This window comes from Macaca nemestrina, chromosome 15 (assembly GCF_043159975.1).
Source record: "Macaca nemestrina isolate mMacNem1 chromosome 15, mMacNem.hap1, whole genome shotgun sequence".
Lineage (NCBI taxonomy): Eukaryota > Metazoa > Chordata > Mammalia > Primates > Cercopithecidae > Macaca > Macaca nemestrina.
In genome coordinates, this window is record NC_092139.1 from 32874747 (window position 1) to 32889369 (window position 14623).

Here is a 14623-nt window from a genome sequence, read left to right on the forward strand (position 1 = left end):
GCCTAGGTGACAAGAGTGAGACTCTGTTTCTGGAAAAAAAAAAAAAAAAGATCTGCAAGGTCAGGTCCTCAGATCTGCTTGCACCAGAATGCAGGATTCCCAGCCATGTTCTTTAAACACACCTGAAGAACTTAAAAATGCAGATTTCCAGGCATGTTCTACCTACTCCCTGATTATGGAGGCGGAAATATGCATTTGAAACATATCCCCTCTTCTCCAAGTGATTTTCATGCACTTTGAAGTTTGAGAACCACTGGATTAGGATGGAAGGCCTGGAGACAGAGGCCCTCTAAGAGGCAACACCCCCTAGGATAGGATGTAAGCTCCTTGAGGGCAGGGACCTTGCCTGTTTTATATCTTTCTTGTTCACTATGCCTAGAACTGCCTGGCACCTGGTAGGTTCTCAATAAGTATTGGTTGTAGTGGAGTTAGGAACTTCAGTCTGGGTCCTGATTTTGTCATAGACTCATTCTGTGATCTCTGACAAGTATCCCCACCTTTATCTCCCCCCACCCACTTTATCTGTAAAATGAACTTGGAGATAATCTGTAGAACTTTTGTCCTTAGGATTCTAGTTGATCGATTGAGACGCTGTCAATAAACAGGAGACGTTGTGTAATGTCCCACCCTCTCCCAGCCCCTTTCTCTCTTAAGCCACAGAGATTGTGGCAGGTGGTACCCTACCCATCCCTCTTTCCTCATCTCCTTCCCCTGGCCCAGAACAGCCAAAACAATAGGACACAAGCAGCACGTACTGAAATGACTTTTAATATCTCATGTTGCAGCAAAATTAAAAATATACAAAAAGTTCGTGGTGTACAAAAGAGTCTCAGTAAAGAGGCCCCAGCTTGGGGCCCCCTCCCCCTCCTGGGGGAAGCACGGAGGGTGAATGGGGGTCAAGGGATGGAGGATGGCACAGATGTAGTAAATACCAGGAGGTGGGACCAGGGAAAGGAAACAGAAGAGGACAGGGGTGAGGGCCCGTTAGGGAGGAAGAGACGACAGGTAGGGGAAGAATCACTCAGAATTGTGCTGACAGAGGGAGATTAGCCCCTCAGGCATGGCTAGTGATTCCTACAGTTCCAGGGGCATGGAGGGGAGGATCAGGGCTGGGGGTATTCTGGTGGGACCCTCAAAAGAACTGGGTTCTGGTCTCACCCTGCCACCAACTTACTGTATGACCTTGGGCTGGCCATCTCCCATCACTGGGCTTGCCCCTTCAGTAAAATAGGATGCTGGATGTCTAAACCATTGATTCCTAACATGGGGTCCCAGACCCTCAGGGCCTGTGAAAGCAGGAATGGGTACCCACGAGTGCTTTTAGGAATTTTGTATTAAGCAACTCAATAAAATACAAATATTCCCCCACCTTCAAGCCCTAGAAGTTGACTTGAGGCCTTGGAAGCATTTATCTGCAATCAGAAGCTCAGTTTGAGTTAATTTAATGTGGGAAAATGAATTCTTCTTCAAGAAATGAGGCTGGTTTGGGAGAAAAATCTTCCAAACCACAGGATCCTCAGGGAAGAAAATAATGAGGGAGCTATGGGAACGGTTCAGATCCCTTCCAGCTATTTCATGATGGGTTTGGAAAGCAGGGGGGCTGGGGGCTGTGTTTATATGAGGCCCCTACAAGTTCAGTGGTTTAGCTTAATGGAGACCAGGCAGAAAAGGGTCGGATTCGATCTGGGGGAGTTTGGGTGAGAGAGAGATGGAGGAATCGTCTTTTACCCCCTGGTGCCTCTGTACCCCTTCTTTGTCCTAGGGTACCCTCCATTCTGAGATTATTGCAGGTGCCCTGGGACCCCCACCCCTTCAGCCTGGCCCGGGGGTGCTCTTGCTGTGGTTATGCATAGAATAAAGGCCAGGGTTGCTGAGGAGAGGGCAGCCTCCTCCTCCAGAGAAGGGAAGGGTGGCAGAAGCCCAGCACAAGGGGTAACCTCTCTGTCCCCTGGGGAGTTTTCTGTCTCCAGAAACCAGGCCAGGCTTGAACGGGGCCTTCCTTTTCCACTCCCACATCTCCCGCTCCAGAGTCCTTCCTCCCCATACCTCTATCAGGAGCAGCCAAGGACCCAGAAATGTCCTATCCTCTCCCCAACCAGAACGGCACATTGCAGACCCTTTCCTCCCCAGCCCTGGGTCTCAGAAGCCTCTGTGGTTGGGAAGGGGGACTCAGACCCCAGCCCCACTACTGCCCATGTGGCTTGGCACCCACTCAGTCCCTTCCATTGAGACACTGCAAAGCACTTTAAAACATAAACTGACAGCTCCCCCTACCAACCTCTACTGCAGGCCCCACCACAGCTTGAACTGGGAGGGAGACAGGTGCCAAAGGTGGCAGGGGCCAGCACAGAATGGGACAGTTGGGTCCTGGCTTTCAGTCCATATCCTGCACCTGGACTCCCCTGCAACCCAATGTCAATTCCTCCTAACCAGTGGCCCCCAAGCTGGAAAAGACTCCAGCAGCCCCTAACCTGAGGCACTGGAGGGCCTGTAGCCCTTATCAAATGATGATTCCCAAACCAGGGACCCTGTGGACCCCCAGACTCCCTTTTCAGCTGAGAGGGCAGTGGGCTCAGTTCTCAGATAGCCAGGTGATGGGGATTTAGGGTTGGACTAGCAAAGTCTCAGAGGGAGCCACAGCCTCTGTCCCTGACTTCCCCTGAGGGGTTTCGAGACTCTGCAGGACACTCTAGAACCTTCTCAACATTTTGAACCGTAAGTCTCAAACTGGTGGCACGTGGGCTAAATATGAGCGGCCTGCAGTTTCCCAAACATTTGAATTTTAGTTCCTACAGGCAGGGCACACAGTCACTCTCCTGTTTGCCAGAGTCCCCACCACTCCCTATTGTCTCCATTACTCTTATTTTCATTATGTCGAGGCATTTGAGTTTGCATCGCATGAAGCCCTTGTCCCAGAAAACCTTCTCCCTACTGTCCGAGGCTTCTGTGGACTCCAGGCCCAGATGAATTCCAAGGGAAGAACCTGCAGAACTTGAGTACTTAGGAGGGTGTTGGCTGCAAGCAAGACCTTCCCTGAATATTCCCAGCCCCTCAGCCCTTATCCAGAGACCTGGACTTTCCCCAGGTCTCACCTTTCCTGCCCTCTGCCTGCCCCGACTCTCATGGGTGACATGCCTCTGTGGGACACAGGTGTAGCAGGGAGCTGACTGAGGGTAAGGCAGATTTTGGGGAGACACAAGAATGAGGCAGATGACAGGAGGGGATCAAATAAGGCCCCCTTGTTGGGGAGCCCTCTGGGGGAGTGGGGAGGTCTGTGCTGTTCAGCTGGGGTGACAGTTACAAGACACACGTCACATCAGTGCCAGGAGGTGCCGTGATGGGGGCGTGGTGCCTGCAGAGGTTTGGGGAACACAGTCAACAGCCTGGGGGTCGTTCTAAGAAAACAGGGAGACAGAAGTCTGCCCTGGAAATGGGGACACTGGTCTCCTGGGGTCAGAGGTAACTGAGGGCAGGGTCTGCCATATTTGGTACCCAAAGTATCCTGTTCTCTTCTGTTCCTGGCAAAATCAAGATGCACCCAACTACCTCTCATCCCCAGGGAAATCCTAACTGCCACTGACTTCCTGTGTGGCCTTTGGTGAGTCCTTGGTCCTCTCTGGGTCTCACTTTCTCCTGTCTAATGTATGTGGAGGGCAGGTGGCTTAAGGGACCCTCAGGGACCCTCTGGGCTGCAAGGACCCTGGGAGGGTGGGAAGGACTGAGCATCTAGACTGGGGTGGGGGTCAGGGGACAGGGGGCAGAGGACCAGGGGGGTCAGTTCTGCCAGGGGACAGACCGGCTGAGGTAGATTGTGTCACAGAAAGAAAAACAAAACAACAGCTCTAAGGGGATGGACCCCTCCCTCATCTGACTCCTCTATCCCAATGAAATGAAGGGAAGAGCCAGTGGAGCAGGGGGCCTCAGGCCTGGTCCCGAGCTCCTGGGTGGAGAGTCCTTAAAGGGCTGAGACTCTTCTGAGGGTAAGAAGCAGGAGAAGGTGCCTGTAGCCCTCTCCCCGGGCCCTTTGACTGTGGCCATTTCTGTGCCCAGATGTCCCTGCAGGCAGAGGCCCTGAGGGAAGGGTGTGTGGGGTTGATAAGAGGTGGGGAGTAGGGGTGGAGTAAAATCCAAAAATGTGGCCATGGCTTCCCTGTGAGCCTCAGACCATGCCAAGCCCTGCCAGCACATCCCTGCACCTTGGGAATCTCCTGGAGTGTAAAGGACCCCAGCTAGGACTTTTCCTCTAGAAGGCAGCAGCCAGATGGGCCATTCTGGGATACTGGGGAGGAGAACAACTTGCCAAGGGTGGCCCTCATGCTACCTCTCTGGGCCTCAGTTTCCTCATCTGTAAGATGGGTTGATAATGCCTCTCTTGCAGGGATGTCATGACCAGAGGAGAGTGTGAGTGAAACGACATGGGGTGAAAATTCCTGGCACAAAGTCGGCCCTGGAGAAATAGTCTGTTTCTGGTTCTGGGTCTGCATCCTCAAAGCTCCCATCTCACAAAGGCTTTGTGTGTGAATTCAGTCTCCGAAGATGGATTTGGGCAGAGAACAAGCAGGATGGATGAGTCCAACAGAGCGGGCCTGGGTCAGCCTTGGGCTTCTTCCAGCTCCCATCACCCTTGAGGCCTGGTTCCTGAGGGTGCTTAGCAGCAGAAAGAAGGAAAAGCACTCTTGCTGTGTTGGCAGGAGGGATGATGCACACACCATCTTGGCCTGTGTGCTGGTGGGGAGGGTGACTTGTATCATGGTTGTGATTGTGCTTGTGTGTATGTGGGCAGTCTGGCCCTCTCTGCCTTTGGGGTCACCCTGCATCCCCAGCAATTCATCATTACCCATCACCTTTTGATGGGCAGCCCAGAGTCTGGGACCTTGAGAGAGTAGCTGCCACTCTGGGCCTCAGTTTCCCATCTGTAACCCAAGAAAGGCTGAACCAGGGAGGTCTAAGCACCCTTCTAATTTGCATAGTCTAGGATTCTCATGGCCCACCTCACTCCAGGATCAGGTTTGCATCTGTCCTTAACATCCCCTGCTGTCCTCTCCCACTGATCACACCTAAGTTGCTGTGGGAGTGTGTGTGTGTCTGTGTGTATGTGTGTGTGGAGGGGGGCAGGGTTCCCAGCTCTGCTAGAGGCTCTGTCTCCTCACCCCATGGAACTGCCTACTTCTCCTCTCCCATACACCCCCTCAGTCCAGCACTGGCTGTCCTAGGTGGGAGGAGGGGCCTTGAGTGAGTCCCCTGGGCACACCAGGATGTTCAGGCCATGGGAATAGACCACAGGTCCTGGGGAGTCATCAGATCTAAGGCAAAACAAGTCAGTTTCCCAGATGTCGCCCCAGGGAGCCCCATTTGCAGGGTGGCTGAGAGCCAGGATTCATGTCACGTCCCCAAAGCTATTTTTTTTCCAGCTGGGAACCAGTTGGCAGCTGAAATGTCTCAGGGGTTCTGAGGACAATTTCCTTTTAGAAAGATGGCTATGGACCAAGGTAACAGGGGCCTAGAGCTCCCATAAGCCCCAGAAGTCTAGAATCAGAGCACCCATTCCTAGAAAATTCCATTCACACTGGGCTCTAGAACCCCTTCTCCCCCACCACCATGACAGGTGCTAGAATCCCCCACAGCAGAGCAGCGGGGCTCCAGTGTCCTCCCCCATCACAGTAGAATACACAGATCAGAGTGGCTCCCTGGGACATTTGATCAGCCTAGCACTCTAGAACTCAATCTAGAACTAAGCGTGCTTCTGGATCAGTTCCTCTGATAAATGTGCTAAAACCTCAGCTGCACTTGAGCCCAGAGATCTTTCCAGACATCTTATCTGCTCTGCTGAAGACCTGTATCTAGAAGCCACATTCCAGGTACTCATCTAGAATAAAGAATGGCTCCTTCAAATATTTCACCCGAGGCATGTGGAACTTCATCCTTCACAGAGCCCACAACAAGACATCTCCTGAGGAGTTCATTCTTGTTCGCTATGCTCTGGATTGCAGGTTCCCCTCCCCCAAGTCTTCCACCCCTCCATGCTTCTGCCAGCCTAGACCCCCACAGTTCTTTCTCCTGTCCATCTCCAGCACTGCCAGCTCCCCACCCCAACACCCTGCCCCACCCTAACTCCCTTCTTCAACTCCCTCTTGCCCTGGCTCCAGGCCCCAGATGCTACAGGAGCCATGCCATCCCTGTCCACACGATGCTCCAACCTCACCCCATCCCTTCCACGGCCTCCTCCATCCTTCTCAGAGGTCTTTTGCCACCACAGAGGCAGCCCACTCTCCACAACCCCGGAGGGGCACAGGGTCTAGGTCATGGACCCCAGACAGTGCCCTTTCTCTGGCAAGTCCAGCAGGGGCAACATGTGGGCAACACCAGGCAGGGGAGAGGTGTGGAGGCCCCATGAAAGCAGGGCAGCTCGAAAAGTGTAGCACCAGATGATTCCCCAGGCCCTGGGTCAGGGGAATTTAGGGAATGGGCCACAAGGCTGAAAACGGGGCCCAGGGCTGGGGCCTCTGCAAGGCTGCCCCGTCCCCTGAAAGAACCCAAAAGTGGGGCTGCTCTACTCTTGAACCAACAGATCCACTCCCCCTTAGCCTGGTGGCCCTGAAATTCCGGGCTCAACACTGTGGCCGATGTGGGATCAGCCAAGCCTGTCCCTTTTGTGCGGGGACACTGCAGCCTACACTGTGGTCTCATACTCCAGCAGCTCCTGGGTGGTCCCCACACTCCGGTACTGCAACCGGGGCGTGGCAGGTGAGGAGTACTCCAGTGCCAGGATGGTCTTCCGGAGCCGGCGGTCAATAAAATGAGCATCCCACGCAGGGTACTTCTTGCGAGGCAAGTCAATCCGGATGACAGGCCCCTCTGTCCGCGAGGTGCGGGCCACTGGTGTGGGAGGCAAGCCAGGCCGCACCTGGAAGACAGGTGGGGTGGGGGTTCCTGCACGCTCTCCTGCCGAGGCCCCATCCCGCTCAGCACCTGTAGTCCTTGGCAGGGACCTGGGGGGACTCGTGATGGCGTCAGCGGGTGGGCCACAGGGCTCTGAGGCCTCACGAAAGATGCAACCAGGTGCCTGGGAACCCAGCATGGGCCCGTTGGGGTGCAGGAGACAGTAGTAGACACACATGAAGAATATGCCCAGCGCAAAGCTGGAGGCCACCACACAGACCATGATGAGGGAGTAGAAGTCGGTTGAGAAGTTACGGTTGGAGTACCAGAAGCCGGTGAGTGCAGCGTTCTCCAGCAGGACGATGCAGTGGTAGAGGGTCATGCGGTGTCGGCTACGGCCCTCCTTGACGTTGAACCAGCAGAAGATGTAGATGATACCCACCACCATGTTGTAGATGATCTCCTCCCACTTGGACATGCAGAAGTCCGTCTCCCCTTGGATGACCCAGAAGGTCATGACGCACCAGTGGGCCACGATGAAGATGCCAAAGTAGAGCTTGTAGACGCTGGCGAAGAGCGCGAAGGCCAGGCTGCGGGCGGCAATGGTGAACAGGTGCCACAGCACCTGGGCCACGGCGCCCTTGTAGGACAGCGGCCGCTTGTCGTCCCGCGAGTCCCGCAGCACCTTCTGGTAGGAGGCCAGTGTCCAGGCCAGAGACACGAGGGAGGCAGAGGTGGAGAGGGCTGTGGAGACAGGGCAGGGGCGGGGTGGGCTGGGTTAGGGGCAGGCTCGGGTTGGGGTCTGGGGAGAGGCGGAGGGTTCTGGGACAGGAGCCGGGTTTTGAAAAGGTGTGAGGAAAGGGGCTATGGACCAGCAGGGGTGTGGGGAAGGTCTGGGAGGTGGGGAGCTTCAAGAGCCATGATGAGGCGTGGTGAGGGTGCATGGGACTGGGTACTTCTGCAGGGTGGGAGCATAAAGGGAGACGAAGATGGGGCTTTGGCCTCCATCTAGGACTGTGGTATGGGGCTGTTAGGGTTCAGGGGTCTTGGTGGGAGGGTGGAAAATGAGGGTCCAGGACGCTGGGAGTGGAAGAGGAGGTGAAGAGGAGGTCATGATTAGGGTGTGGAGCAGCCAGGAGGGGACCATTAGAAGTCGCGGGCCACCAGTAGGAGGCCGGGCATGGAGAGGAATATCTAGAGCTGAGCTGAGCAGAGCTGAGGGGCAGGGGCGGGGAGACCCAAGGTGGGAAGCGTTGTGATTGGGATCCAGTATCTGGGCAAGGGATCCCCAGGGCCCTGAGGGGTGGTGATAGTCTTTTGGGACACTGAGGATGGATTGGGCAGGGACTGGGTGGGGAGAGCATGGAGTGCTTCAGGGAGACAGGGGGATGCGATTTTTCTCTGATATTGAGGGGCTTGGCCTGGTCTGTCATTATGGAAGGGGCAAGGTGGGAAATTAACAGGGCCTTAGGGAGGATGAGGGGATGAGTGCCAGGACTAGGGCTGGGAGGACCCTCCCGGGGCCCCCCAGTGAAGTAGGCTCTCTGGAAACTGATGGTCATTGGCCAGGTCTATGAGGCAGGGGGTCCCCAGGAGATGCAGGCCGAGATCAGGTTAGGGAACGAAGTGGGCAGGGGATTCCCCAGAGGGTCTAGGTGTTTGGATGGGAGATGGGGTTTGGTTGGCTCTGGCAACGGGGAAGGGAGGAGAGCGGGAGAGCCCAGGGGGCTTGATGGGTGTCGGCCAGGTCCCTCCTCACTCTGAGTGTAAGTGGGCCATCGAAGGGGATGCGGCGGTCTCGAGAGACCTGGAGGGTGGTGAGGTAGAAGGGGCAGGCCTCCGAAAACCCTGACTGAGTGAGCCCTGGGCTGGGGTGGGGAAGCGCACAGGGCATCCCCAGGGAGCCTGAAGCAGGGAGAAAGGCCCGGTGGGGCGGTCCCAGGCGCGGAGGGTGAAGGGGCGGGCTCACCCGGCAGCAGGTCCGGCGCGCCACCGCGGTGCACCAGCAGGCTGAGCTGCAGCACTAGCTGCGGCGCGCTGCGCAGGAAGGTCTCCAGCAGGCGCAGCATGCTCACGTCGGCGCTCTCGAACAGCATCCGCCAGTAGAAGTGGCGCCGCAGCTGCTCCCCGCGCCAGCGGCTCTGCAGCCCCAGGTACAGGGCGCGCAGGTACCTGCGGGAAGGACGCGGTGCTCAGGCTCCCGCGCGCTCGTTCCTCTCGCTCTGTCCCACCCGCCCCGACCCGCCCACAGGCGACGGGGGGCAAGTCACTCCCTACGCTGAGCCTGTTTCCTCAGCTGTGAAATGGGCATTTCGAAAGGATCACTTTATGAGGCTGCCGTTGAAGAGTACTGAATGGACTCATGAGCTTAGAGAAAGGACTGGTACTAAGTAAAGCCTTAAATACAACAGCAGCATCGCCATTGTTCCTATAACGGGTTGGGGCGTGCTTTCTTTACAGGGTTACTGACACCTTGGAGTGCGCTGAGCTTACAATAGCCCTGTTACCCGTCCCTTATTTTGTTTTATTTTTAGAGATGGAGTCTCATTCTGTCACCCAGGCTGGAGTGCAGTGGTGCCATCTTAGCTCACAGCAACTTCAAACTCCTGGGCTCAAGGAACCTTCCCGACTCAGCCTCCTAAGTAGCTGGGACTGCAGCCATGTACCACTACACCAGGCTAATTTTTAAATGTTTTTTTCTGGCTATGTTGCCCAGGCGGGTCTTGAACTCCTGGCCTCGCCTCAAGCGATCATCCTGCTTTGGCCTCCCAGGGTGCTGGGATTACAGGCATGAGCCACCGCACACGGCCCAATCCCCATTTTGTAGGTGAGCAAACTGAGACCCAGAGAGGTATGTCATTAATCCAAGGTCACACAGCTAGGACACAGTAAAACCAGGACTCAAACCCAGTCATTCTGGCCTCAGGGCCGGCACTCTAACCATGAGGCAACACTGCCTCTGACTGTAAACCATAAAAAGTTTTGCTCACATAGGTTCCTTCCAGGAATAGTCCCTACTGCCTGGTGCCAGCCCCAGTTCTGTTGCCACCAGCAGATCCCTGGCCTGTTCCCTTCTCAGTGCCCAGCTGAAGTGAGATCCTCACCGCTCAGTGCCCAGCTCTCACCCCAGGGTGCAAGGAAGGTGCTCACAGCCACTTCGGCTTGGCATCTGAAACCGTTGCTTCCTTTCATGCCACTTCTCCCAACAAACTCTACGGCTGTTCATGGCCGCTTTGCACAGGTCACAGAGCCAGAGCTCACAATGTTCTCCCTTCTTGCTGAGGAATTTTACCTATTGTTTCCTCTCCCTAAAACACCCTGCCCTATCCCCTAACCCCATCCCGGCCCCAACCCAGGATGACTCTTGTTTTTTTCCCCAGGCTCAGCTTTTGAACACAATTTTGTCCATAAAGCTTCGGCTGACTACCTTTCATCTAGGGTAAAGGTCTCTCCCAGGCTTCCGTCTAATCTGCCAGCACTTGTCACAGTGCGTTGTAACTGCCTGGTTATGTGCGCATCACCCCCATGCTGTGAGTACCTGGAGAATGACTAGGCTGGCTTGCTAACTGCTGCATCCTCAATTCTTAGCACACAGTAGGTGCTTAATCTATGTGGGCTGAATGAATGAAAGTGTGCACAGCTGCAAGCTTGTTGAACTGAATGGAACTCTAGTAACCCTATAAGGGTATAGAAGGGACTCTGAAGTCCTGAGATCAATCCCTGACTTGGCTTCTAATTTACGTGTGATCTTGAGCAAGACCCTCTCTGAGCCCTAGTTAATCCCTCCCAAAGTGGCGGTGAGGATTAAATGAATGAAAAGAAACTTTGCACATTATGAAGTGCACAGTGCCTATGTAAGGTGAGAGGGGACCTATCCACACAGATCTCTGGGTCTGATTTCCCCTCTGCCCTGGTTCCTTGCCCAGAAGCTCCACTCCTGCAGCTACAGACCCTGCCACCTTCCCAGCAACCCCCACCCCTGCCAGCTCCCCAAACTCTCTGATTCACGGGACAGGCACACCCTTTGGTGCAAACCAGAGGACTCTTCCAAAAGTGGCTTTCCCAGGAAACTGGGGGTGGTGTGTGCATGTGTGTATGTGTGGAGGGGTAACCCTTACACAGATTCTGTGACCCGCTGCCTGGATCTGAAACTGGGGAGCCAGGGATTTGGAATCTATTCCCAGGGTGAAGTGCTGGCACTTCCAGGATGTTGTTTGGGAACCAGGGGACTCACTCTATTCACAGCCCAATGGAGGAAGTCACAGTGCTCCCTGGATGTGGGGCCAGCTGATACCAAGTTTCCTCAAATGAGTATACTGGTCTTACCAGCTGTGTGGCCCTCTCTAGGCCTCAGTTTCTCCATCTGCCAATGAAAGGGATGAGTTTGATGACTCTGGAGATCCTTTCAGAGTGAATATTCTGGGACTCTGCAAAATGTGGCCAGGAACATCCCATTTAGGACCCTCCTCCCCATCCCTGGGTCATCCTGGCATCAGTCTATGACATAAACACACTGTCAACATAACAAATGACAGGATTGGCAGCCAGGATGGGGAAGGGGGCTGTTCCCTCAGAAGCTGACTCTGGAAATGCAAAGCCCCCTCTGACCAACTCTCCTGTGCCTTGCTGGGATTCCTTCAGCCATTTCCAGCCTGGTGCATCTATACCCACTGCTGACACTCTCCCCAGGACAAGGACCTCAGCCTGGTGCATCTATACCCACTGCTGACACGCTCCCCAGGACAGGGACCTCAGCATGGTGCATCTATACCCACTGCTGACACGCTCCCCAGGACAAGGACCTCAGCTTCTGAGCAGCTCCAGGACTGGATTGTGTTTCTTCTGATAAGCAGAAATTTGTCTCCCTGTATCTTCCATTTTCTGGACTCCTGCTTACCCCACACATAAGGATCCCTGCAGCCAGAATGATTCATTCATGTAGCAGGTGGATTTTGACCACCTGCTCTGTGCCAGGCTGTGTGCCCTTATGTATCTCCCAGTCCCATGGAAGAGAGACAAGATAGGAGGTGAAATAATGCTACAAGATGCCTTGAAGGGAAGAAACATTTGATCTCAGTTTTTTTGTTTGTTTTTGTTTTGTTTTGTTTTGTTTTCAGACAGTTTCGCTCTTGTTGCCCAGGCTGCAGTGCAGTGGCACAATCTCGGCCCACCACAATCTCTGCTTCTGGGGTTCAAGTGATTCTCCTGCCTCAGCCTCCCGAGTAGCTGGGATTACAGGCATGCGCCACCATGCCTGGCTAATGTTGTATTTTTAGTAGAGACAGGGTTTCTCCATTTTGGTCAGGCTTGTCTCAAACTCCCGACCTTAGGTGATCCGCCCGCCTTGGCCTCCCAAAGTGCTGGGATTACAGGCGTGAGCCACCACGCCCGGCCTGGTCTCAGTTTTAAAGCATGGGTTGGCATTTGAAGGCACACAAGAGATGGAAGGTCATTCCAGGCGGAAGAATCAGCTGAAGCAAAGGCTCAGAGGCCTGAAAGAATTTGGCCTTTTAGGGGAATAGCCAGAGGTTTGCTGGGCCTGGACAGGGGGTTTTAATGGGCAGGGGCATAAGGAGACTAGAATTGTGAGGGGCATCAAATTCTGGGCTAAAGAGTTCAGATTTTATTCTCTATCTGAATGCCATCCCAGAATCAGGGGTGATGAGATTGGCTCGGTGGCTTAGAAAGCTTGCTGTGGAGGCTGGCTTGGAGGAAAGCCAGGAGAGGATGGGTTTTGGTCCAGGTCTGAAATTACAGGGCTGAGCTAAGGCAGGGGATAGAGGAGGGGCAGAGAGAGATCTGGAGATGACCAGAGGTGGGGGCTGGGGGAGAAACCAAGATGGCCCCTAGAACTTCTGAGGGCCTGTGCTGTCTTTTCTAGCCTCCATCCCCCCTGCCACCACATTCCCTTCCCCTTCCTGTGGCTCTGGCTTTGACTAGGAAGGATAGACCAGCTGGTCCAATGTGAAGGGGCCTGGGGAGTTGGGGGAAGGTGACACCCTGGAAGTTTCTCTCAGGCTGGAAGACCATCTGTTTCCGGGCCCGGGTCAGCATGAGAGAGGCCCTGGCCCCCAGCCAGCATCCATCACTACCTGATGGGCCGCCTGCCCACCTCCCTGCCCACTCCTGCCCCTTCCTCTGCCAGCTCCCAGCTAACCACAGACAAAGGGCTCACACAGCCCAGGGCCACCGTGGGCAGGAGCAGCGATGGAGGAAGAGAAGAGAGGAGGCCTCTGAGTCCCAGGAATGTGGGGTCAATGGGGAGTGTGGAAAGGCCACACTGTGGTCTGGGGATAAAAGGCCTGGGTTCTGCCTTGCTGTGCCCCTTTTGGCAACAGGACCAAAACCGTGGCTGTTCCCTCCAGCCAGCACAAAAAGCTTTCTGCCAAGGGCCTGTGAGATTTTCATGGGCCTAGGAAAATGTTTGAAGCCTGAAAAAAATTGGCTCCAAAACACAGGGAAAAACTACAGAATCAAAATTAATAAATGTTTAATTAAACGTCTGCAAAACAGAACATGATGTCAGCCAGTCAACTACAGTTTGGCTTTTATCTGGTCATATATAATTTACATGGGTTGTTTGATGTAGCTGCATTTTAATATGCTTGATAGATGTGGTGCCCACAAAGGTCTTAAAACAGTCCTGCCCAGGACATGCAACCTCATTTCCCCGGCCCTCAGTTTCCCTTCTCTAAAATGGGAATGGCACTTGCCATTCTGCCTATACATAGCCACTGGGGTAAGGATGAGGGAGGAAAGGTAGCAATGGCTGGCATGTGGGTTTGATTCCCATCTCTGTCTCAGACCCGCTGTGTGACCTTGGGTAGTCTCTCCACTTCTCTGAGCTTTATTTTCCTCCTTGTTGTGAGCATTAAATGAGTGAGGGGGCAGGGTGCAGTGGCTCATGCCTGTAATCCCAGCACTTTGGGAGGCTGAAGTGGGTGGATCTCTTGAACCAGGGAGTTCGAGACCAGTCTGGGCAACACAGTGAGTCCTTGTCTACACACACACACACGCACACACACACGCACACGCACACACACACGCACGCACACACGCACACACACACACGCGCACACACACACGCGCGCACACACACACGCGCGCGCACACACACACACACGCGCACACACACATGCAGTGAATTTCAAAATAGTTTATAAACTGTAAAGGGTATCCATAGAGGGAGTAGCATACACTGGGCAGGGGCCTCTGGAAGCAACCTCTCTTGAAACCTCCTCCAGGAAGTCCACCCTATCCCACATCCCGCTCTATTTGAAATGAAGTTGAAAGAAGCTGATCTTCACCCAAGAGAAGAACACCCCACCTCAGGGAAGGGAATCCAGATTGGGGGTGGTGCACATCTGATCTTCTCCAAAATTATCCCCAAGCCAGGTATGGTGGCTCATGCCTGGAATCCCAACATTTTGGGAGGCCGAGGCGGGAGGACCACTTGAGCCCAGGAGTTCAAGACCAGCCTGGGCATCACAGAGAAACCCCATCTCTACAAAAAATTTAAAAATTGGTCAGTGTGGTGGCGTGTGCCTGTAGTCCCAGCTACTCGGGAGGCTAAGGCAGGAGGATTGTTTGAGTCCAGGAGTTCGAGGCTGCAGTCAGCCATGACTGCACCATTGCACTCCAGCCTGAGTGACAGAGCAAGACCCTGTCGCTAAAAAACAACAAAATCCCCAGTCTGTCCATGTCTCCTCTGCTACCACCTGTGCAGGCCACAGTCATCTTCCCT

At 54.4% G+C, this 14623-nt stretch overlaps 1 protein-coding gene across 1 annotated transcript in view; it reads right to left on the reverse strand.

Moving 5' to 3' along the window:
- Positions 1-748: 748 nt before the first annotated feature.
- The window catches only part of LOC105496174 (XK related 7), a 32731-nt gene continuing 18856 nt past the window's right edge, over positions 749-14623 (reverse strand). The window contains exons 2-3 of the mRNA XM_011766325.2: positions 8849-9051; positions 749-7623 (exon numbers count right to left, since the gene is read on the reverse strand). Of these exons, the coding sequence (XP_011764627.1) occupies positions 6671-7623; positions 8849-9051 (1156 nt within the window). The 3' untranslated portion in view covers positions 749-6670. The remainder of the gene's footprint in view (positions 7624-8848; positions 9052-14623) is intronic.